At 39.9% G+C, this 10,000-nt stretch overlaps 1 protein-coding gene across 1 annotated transcript; it reads left to right on the plus strand.

The window, feature by feature from the left end:
• Positions 1 to 2,474: 2,474 nt before the first annotated feature.
• On the plus strand, positions 2,475 to 3,695 carry LOC137626843 (mucin-2-like). The gene has a single exon (XM_068357829.1). The coding sequence runs from the start codon at positions 2,475 to 2,477 to the stop codon at positions 3,693 to 3,695; it is 1,221 nt and encodes a 406-aa protein (XP_068213930.1).
• Positions 3,696 to 10,000: the final 6,305 nt, after the last annotated feature.

The raw sequence follows: 10,000 nt of genomic DNA on the forward strand, positions 1-10,000 counted from the left end.
TCTTATAGAAGGATATTTACTGTCCCTTACTTTTACATCCAAAAACTAGTAATATATAATAATACATATACAACTAAACTAGTGGGCTCCCGGTCATGGCTTGAGGTGCATGATTGGGGTCACCTGAAAAAAAAAGGTTGGGAACCACTGTTCTATGCCTTGTGGAGCCCAGTTAAACGTTTTGTGAACTAATCTCTCTTGGGGAGTGCGAAGAGCATGCCCAAACCATCTCCATCTACCCCTCATCATATGGTCTCTCTTATAGTTTCATTTATGATCGTGTCTTGCCATTTAACTCCCAATATCCTTCTGAGGGATTTATTCTCAAGTCTGCTAAATCTATTGGAGATTGTTTCATTGTCATACCATGACTCATGTCCACAGAGTAACAAGAGATCACGGACCTATTTTGTGTTCAGTACAACACGTGTTCCATAAACAGAAGAATGCTTTTACTCATCCTTATTCCTTCTCTTATTTTGTTTTGCCTTTTTCGTTTCTTGTTCCGTTTATTACATTAAATATTCAAATTAACCTTCTTCTGGAAAGAAAAAGACTGTGTTTTTTACTTGTCAAGTCTCTCTCTCTCTCTCTCTCTCTCTCTCTCTCTCTCTCTCTCTCTCTCTCTCTCTCTATGAAACTGCCTCCAGAAGCAATGAGAGAGAGAGGAGGCAGAGAGAGAGAGAGAGAGAGAGAGAGAGAGAGAGAGAGAGAGAGAGAGAGAGAGAGAGATGGTAAGACAATGATTAACTATTGTTATTAGTTTTAGCACTTGCTCAAGTACCCTTCCATTCTATACATTGAAAGACAATCTGTCTTTAAAGAGATTTTTTCATTTCCTTATGATCAATCTTAATGACTTTCTGAAACAGCTTTGATGCCATCTATATCTCAACAGAAAGATGGAAGAAATGAATAACTATTTACATAACTCACTGTAATGATTAGAATCAGTAATGTTATGTCAGGTAATACATATACACATTATATGGAAGAAGATTGCTCTTTTTGAAAAATGTAATTTTAGGGTCATTTCTAGAATTTTTCTGAGTTCTGCACATTGAAGGTGTATCTACTGACAGTGGATATACATCAGTCCCCAGAGAATGACAGTCGAAGATACCTTTTATTGGCTAAATAAGAAATAACGATAGAGATATGAGTGAAAAGTCCTGTTAGTTGGGTTTATGTTTTTGAAACAGAATAAGAAAATGATCAAAGATAAGAATCTTGTTGGGTATTATTTGTTTCAACGGATTCATCTCAAGAGTTCCTCAGATGAAGCGATATCTGGTAGCAAAGGACAACAAGATGACAAAGTCCCATGAAGAATCTCAGAGTCTCCTACAGGATTATCTTGACTAAGATGAACAGGATTGCAAACATATCTTAAGATATGTTTCTTTGTGAGTATCTTTATTTCGATCTTTCAATCTAATTCTTTCTTATTTTCTCGTGAATTTTGCGAAGTAAGTGAAACTTTATTGATATAGGTTTTGGATATTTTCCAATATGATTATCAGTTTGAATATGAAAATGGTCGACAGGAAAAAGAGAAAGATGCGAATTAGTTATGCAGTTAGATCCAATCAAATATATGGAAAATGCCACCTCTATCCCCAAAACATTGGCACATAATAGGCCAACATCATTTTTTATGATCTAGATGTGTTCTTTGCCCAAAAAATGTAGGAATAGACACCAAGATCATCAAATTTGAGTTGATAGTTATAGAGTTATGATCGTTCAAAGGTTTTGGCGGCCATCTTGGACGCCATCTTGAAAAAAACACTTTTCCGGGGGTCATAGTTTGGTAAACTTTTAGTATGTTAAAAAGTACATTAAAACCTACCAGAATCAGTTGATAAACCTTTTGTTACAATTTTTTGGGGGTTAAACCTTATTTTGCCCTGACTATTCAAGAATAACATTGAGAACACCATGAGATTATTATTCCAAATAAAATGGCTTCAGAACATTTCGACCAACTGATATGAAGAATGTTGTGAATCGGAGTTGAAATGACTCGTTTGGGAAAATGAGGAAGCGTGTCGACACCAAATAATAAATGGAAAAAAGTAAATTTATTTCTGATGTTCTCTTGAAAACTTTCTGCGGGACAGTTTGTCCGAAGAGAAACTATCTTATATTTTTGGATGGCACACTCACACACACACACACACACACATATATATATATATATATATATATATATATATATATATATATATATATATATATATATATATATATATATATATATATATAAATGTTAGTGTGTGTGAAAGTTGTCACTAGGGCACGGAATGTCTTACTTCAAGGCACTTTAGAACAAAATTTTTCCCATTTTTCTTTATTTCAGAGGCAAAACAAATTTGATTGGTAAAGCTTTGTCCGGTTTCAATTACTAATGCACACCCACACCCACGCCCACACCCACATTCCCATCGACACCCACAAACCCATCCACACCCATGCCCACAACCAGAACAACACTCACATCCACACCCACACTCACACCAACATTCACTCCAACGCCCACACCCACATGCACATCCACACACACAAACACATTCACACCCACGCCCGCCCCCACATGCCCACCCACACCCCCAAAACACATCCACAACCATGTCCAAACCCACATCCACACCAACACCCACACACACAACCACACTCACAAACATAAACACATTCACACACATGCCCACACTAACACCCACACCCAAATCCACACCCACACTCACACCCACAAACATCCACACCCCAGCCGCCACCCACACCCACACCTACAAACATATCCACACCCACATCCACAACCCCACCTCCACACCTACACCCACACCCACATCCACACCCATACCAATGCCAACAAACACATCCACACCTACACAAAAAACCCCACCTCCACACCCACACCCACATGCAAATCCACACCCATACCCACGCCCACAAGCACATCCACACACCCACCCACACCCACACCAACATCCATACCCACACCCACTCCCACACCCACGCTGACACCCACAAACGCATCCACACCCATGACCAAACCTGCAACCACAACCACATCCACACCCACACGCAAACTCACACCCACACCCATACCCTCACTCACAAATACATCCACATCCACACCCACAATCACGCACACCTTCACCCTCATCCACAAATACATCCACATCCACACCCACACCCACACTTACACCTACGCCTACACCAACACCCACACCCACAGCCTCACCCACAACAACATCCGCGTCCACATCCATGTCCACACCCACACCCACAAATACATCCACATCCACACCCACACTCACACCCTCACCCACAAATACATCCATATCCAAACCCACACCCACACTTACACCTACGCCTACACCAACACCCACACCCACAACAACATCCGCGTCCACGTCCACACCCACACGCAAAAATACACCCACACCCACACTTTTACACACATCCACTCCCACACACACATACACTCGCCCACACCGACACGCACACCCTCACCCACAAAAAAACCCACACCCACGTCCACACATACACGCACACCCTCACCCACAAATAAATCCACCCACATACGGCCAATGAGACTTATGTTTCTCCCAACTGAAAGTGAAAAGGGACTCAACATTGACTCATCATTCATTCTACATCCATTAATTGTTATTAATGTTTTTACTTGAATGCAAAGATATATCCAAAAACTATGCATAAAGACAAAGTCGAATTACCCAGAAAAAATATATGTTCCATTGGTTCATATCCAGAATGCTTCGTTCTTTTAGTAAGGAAAAACTAAATGAAAGAAGTTGAAAATCGTGAAAAACTATTATTGGTATGAGTGATCAGAATAAAGTCTCCTACCATCACCTATCCAGTGTGACCTACAAGGTGATGAAAACTAGCCAAACTCCAGATATGAATGACGACATGTCTGAGGCCTTTGTCCTGTGGTTGTTGCTGTTTGAAATGTAATACCCTCAACTCATAATTACCGTATCATTGGTTGACTGATTGATTGCAAGGTTTCTCTATAGTCACAAAGATCAAAAATTCATCCCTCCAAAGACTTTATTCAGGTGACATTCATTACATCAAACTTTGATGCCTCAACAAGAGATAAATTAATATTCATATATATATATATATATATATATATATATATATATATATATATATATATATATATATATATATATATATATATATATATATATATATATATATATATATATATATATATATATATATATATATATATATATATATATATATATATATATATATATATATATATATATATATATATATATGTATATATATATATATATATATATATATATATATATATATATATATATATATATATATATATATATATATATAGGTGAGTGTATATATATATATATATATATATATATATATATATATATATATATATATATATATATATATATATATATATATATATATTATATATATATATATATATATATATATATATATATATATATATATATATATATATATATATATATATATATATATATGTATGTTAATGTGTTCGCGGTAGCTCAAGTCCCACTGATTACCGCCCAATTTCCATAACTCCCATATTATCTAAAGTTTTTGAACGTCTTCTGGCAAAACGTCTTAATAGGTTTGCTGAAGGTAATCATCTACTCCCTAGTTTGCAATTTGGTTTTCATAAAGGCCTTGGAGCATGTGATGCCCTTCTTACAATCTCCAATGCTGTACAGAAATCCCTAGATTCTGGTCAGGAAGTTCGTAAGATTGGCCTTAAATTTAGTGCTGCCTTTGACCGTGTTAATCATGAGGCCCTTGTTTTCAAACTCAAATAGTTGTTAGTGGGTCGGTTGTTTCTTAGCATTATTACTGATTTTTTAAGTAATAGATCTCAAAGAGTTGTTGTTGATGGGCACCATAGTGATTATAGGAATGTGATATCCGGTGTTCCACAGGGTAGTGTTCTTGGCCCATTACTTTTCATACTATATACACATGACATGTGGTTTGCCTAGAAAACAACCTTGTTGCATATGCAGATGGTGCTACTCTCTTTGCATTAATTCCATCCCCTGAATGTAGATCTGGGGTTGGTGAATCCCTTAAAAGAGATTTAGCTAAAATTAGTGAATGGTGCAAATTATGTGTAGGAAGTTGAATCCTGATAAAACTAAAAGTATGATTGTAAATAGGTCAAGGACGGTGGCTCTTCAACATCCGGATCTCAGTATTGATAATGTTTCTTTAAATTTGTATGACTCTTTTAAAATGGTAGGTGTGATTCTCTATAGCAAATTTACTTTTGAGAAACACATTAGGTCTGTGTCTCCTTCAATTGTACAAAAAGTTGGCTTATTGAGAAAGTCTTACAAGATTCTTGGTGATCAATCTATTCTGAAGAAGTGTTTTAATTATTTCATTCTACCTTGTTTTGAGTATTGTTCTCCTGTCTGGTGTTCAGCTGCAGAGTCTCATCTTAATTTGTTGGACAGAAACTTACGGTCTATTAAATTTCTTATTCCTGATCTAGATATAATCTTTGGCACCGTCATTCAATTAGTTCATTATGCATGTTGCATAAGACTTTTCATAACTCTGACCATCCTTTACATTTAGATCTCTCTAGACAATTCTATCCTGTCCGTATTACTAGACAGGCAGTTAATTCTAATACCCAGGCCTTCTCCATCATGAGGCTTAATACTGCACAGTATTCTAGAAGTTTTATTCCAGCTGTTACCAAGTTGTGGAATGATCTTCCTAATCGGGTAGTTGAATCAGTAGAACTTAAAAAGTTCAAAGTTGGAGCAAATGTTTTTATGTTAAACAGGCTGACATGAGTCTTTTTATAGTTTATATATGACATATCTGTTTTTGACGTTGTTAATAGTTTATATATGACATATCTGTTTTGACGTTATCACTGTTGTTAGAAGGATTTATTGTTAATTTATTCTCATCATTTATTTATTTCCTTATTTCCTTTCCACAATGGGCTATTTTTCCCTATTGGAGCCCTTGGGCTTATAGCATCTTGCTTTTCCTGCTAGGGTTGTAGCTTGGCTAGTACTACTAATAATAATAATAATGATAATAATAATAATAATAATAATAATAATAATATAGGCCTTCAGCTAATAGCCTGGTGGAATTGCATAATAAGGAAGTGAGGATGAGGCTAACGAAAGCAGAAGAAGCGGGTCTGGGTGTCCAAGAAAAAAATCCCTGAATACCGCTGGACAGAAGAGGTCGAGTTTAGGTTGGCTGATCTTGTGAAGGAGAACCCCCAGCTGTTTGACAAAAAGCAGGAGTGGCTCAATTTGGCAGCCAAGAACAGCCGGTGGGACCGAATTGGAGAGTAGCTGGAGCCTCCTGCCACTGATTCCCAACGCAAGAAGCATTACGAAAACTTGAGAAGCAGGATGGGGAATATTATGAAGAAGGAAAAGAAGGGTGGAGCTGGCCAGCCATAAAGGAGTGCCGTGACGACCATATCATGGAGACCTGGAGTTTCCTGATACAACACATTGTCCGGGGAGAGACAGTCCCCAGTGAGCAGTTTGCTGTCCCAGAGTCAGCTGTAGTGATGATCAGCGACGGAGATGATGATAAAGTGAGGTCCACAGTTTCCCAGAGCCAAGCATTTACTAGCACCAGGAAGGGCAAGGGAAAGTGGAAGCGGTCCAGCCCACTAACAACACAGACAGCCACCACAACGGATAAGACCATGGTGACCCACAGCAACCTCAGTAATTTAGTGCAACAGGTGAGAATCCCAATGTCTTCATGCAGATTTTATTCCAGTTTCCTCCATTGCTTTTGACATGGCATGTGCAGTATGTTGCATTGAAATGCTGTACTAAATTATTACAATGTTTGTATGTTTCAGATCATCTCCAAAGCAGATTCCTTGGCGCCCTCCCACTTGTACACCGGCCAGCACAAGATTGTACACGACTTTTCGTGCCTACAGGAAGGCCACATTCATGCTATCCCAGAGGAATCCCGGTATGAATTCCATATACACTGCCTCAACCTTGTACACCGCTAGACCCACAGCAGCAGCAACCTTGGCAGCCCGCTCAGCAGCAGCAGCAGTTCTGGCATCAACCTCAACAAGCCACCTTGCACGCACCGCCAAAGCAGCAGCAGCCTCAGCAGCAACCTCCAGCCAGTCAGCCATCACCTGTAACGTGGAAGCCACCCCCAGTCACTACAGTCTTCAGGCCAGTCCTGCTAGCCCCGTTCCATGGAGTGTCAATCAGGGATTCCACCTGCACCATCAGCCACCCTTGTCCAGGCTCCTTCACCAACACCTTCAGTGTTGTCGCTGTCAGCCAAATTCCAGACACCTATGACACCATTCAGCTTCCCGGTCCTGACCCCGAGATCCGTGGACACCAACATAGAAGAGGGCATTTCACCCTCATCCCTCTACACCTCCTAGGAACTCAACACACCACAAGTCCATTGGGTATCACCACGCAGTAGTACCAGAACCAGCAAGGATACTGACTGAGATGAGACACTTCTAAATATTTGTAAATAGTTGGACTGTGATACTTGTACATATTTGTTGTTTGTAGTTTTTATGTTAATAAATTTCTTTCTTATTTCAAAACACTTTTTTCTCTTTTTAACCTTAAAATGAAGTGAAAGAAAAATGGAAACGAACGAAAAAAAATAAACGAAAAAGCAGAGAAAAAGAAACCCAAAAAAAGGCAACAAAAAACAAACGTTTCTATTATTTAAAAAATGGAATAACTGTGGATACAGCTCATGGAGCTAATACCATTCTTTTTTGCCAAGGGACAGCACCAGCAGGGGACATGTAGTAATGTGACGGGTAGTCTCGCTGATCCTTTGCATCCTTCTGGGTATGATGGCCGGCTAGAGGCTGCAGCCCCTGCAGGTGTCAGTCAGTCCTCCATCCACCAGGGATCAGATCATGTGTGTCCAGATCTTCGCGGTCCACTTCTGAAATTGAGTGTGGGTATTTGATGAGGATGAGGTTGTGCAGGACACAGGCGCACATGGTGATCAGGTTGATGATGTCGGGGTGCTGATGCATCGGCGTCAAGAAGTAATGGAAATTTTGACACAAAATTCCAAAGGCATTCTCCACGACACATCGGGTACGAGACAACCTATAGCTATATATGCATTTTCGTAGGACCTGTGACCGATGGGAAAATGGTTTCATCATCCAGATTTGGAGAGCAAAGACGTCATCCCCTACGAAGTGATAGGGCAATGGCTGGTCATTATTAGGGAGTGATTCGGGTCGCGGCACTTCAGTTCTGTTCTCTTCTACAGCATCATGCAGGGAACAGTTACTCCATGTTCCTCCATCCGTCCCACCATCCTCTGTCCCAGCATCCACGTAGAGGAACTTGTAGGTAGCATCTGCTACTGCCATCAGTACAATGCTGTGGAAGCCCTTGTAGTTGTAGTAGTAAGAGCCAGCATTGGGTAGCTTCTTTATGGCAATGTGCTTGCCGCCCACAGCCCCCTGACAGTTGTGGTAATTCCATCTGGAGCTGAACCTGGCAGCAACTTCCGTTCATTCCTCTTCAGTTTTGTGGCAGCTCAGCACTTCGTTCTTGTAGACCGTGATGATGGTTTTACACACCTCGGGTATGATCTTGCAGATGGTACTTGCTTCAACCCCGAAGCTGTACTACAGACTTGGATAGCAATATCCAGCTTGAGTCCAACTTAAATCGGTTCCCTCATGAAGGTGGAGAGCTCCTGGAGGAGAGGGGTTAACTTCTCAATCATATCTATGAACAAGTCAGCAGCGATTCTGAGGTATTTTTCGTATCACCTTTGATCTTCCTTTAGGAGTTTAGTCAGTAGACAGTCATACGCTCCAAATTCCTGTCTTCTGGTTTAGCATTCCCTGACCAACACTTTCATTTGTGTCATTTTTCGATGTGGGATAGCCTTTTCTCCCTCCTCTGCCTCTGCCAGCCTTTTCTGCTGCTCTTCAACAATGGCTAGACCAGCTGCCAAGTATGGGCATCTTTTCCTCTGCAATGATTGTGTCTCTGATGTTAGGCATGTTGTCTCTTCCAAAGCCAATTATAAAATGACCAGGGGTTGGAGAGGCCCTGTATTTATATGGCGTGGCCAAGTCGGACCGACACCGTCTGAATTGCGCAAACTCGTTGTGACAATGCGGAAAGTGCGCAAACTAAATGCAAACTATGCGTGAACTCGTCATGCCAGTTCATGTCAATATGAACACTAATAGGCACGCAACCGTGAACTATTTGTGAACTCGTCGTGAACTCATTGTGAACTATGCGTGAACTAGCCGGGAACAGTGCGGAAGCCTCCTAGTTCGTGCCCCAAAATGGTATGACTTGCCACAACAAATTCTCGACCAAAAGTCGTGCAAGTGTCAGCCTGGAATTAGAAAACCATGTTTAACATCTTACACTCGTAATTTGATCTAACAACTCCCGTAAATACCAAAGACAAAATGTTCATTCAAAATCATAAATGAAATGAAGTATAGGTGGATTGCATCTCATCTAAACTTCTTTTAGTATATTAAGATCAAAATCATAAGACCTTGGTATAATCCTGTTCATCAATAGAATATTAATACTTCATGGACATATTTGCATAATGGATATACTGTATATGAGTGTTTCCACCGAGCAACCTGCTAGCATCTCTGAAATTTAACATGGGGTATCTTAATCTAATATCATTACTCAGGTTACACTCTATTGGAACATGTCTTTCAGATTGGATACTAGTATTGTTACATCGGCAAACCCGTGTTTCATAGGGTAAGCGACTCCGGCGACCTGTCTTGATCCTTATATTATGGGACATTAGTTTGAGGCGACTAAAGGACTCTCGCAGAAAAACGGGAATAAACAAACTAGTTGTATATACAGGGTGTATCGTCAATGTCACGTTTTGTTCACTTGCATACGTAGTAAAT

Source organism: Palaemon carinicauda, chromosome 34 (genome assembly GCF_036898095.1).
Source record: "Palaemon carinicauda isolate YSFRI2023 chromosome 34, ASM3689809v2, whole genome shotgun sequence".
In the NCBI taxonomy this organism is placed as follows: domain Eukaryota; kingdom Metazoa; phylum Arthropoda; class Malacostraca; order Decapoda; family Palaemonidae; genus Palaemon; species Palaemon carinicauda.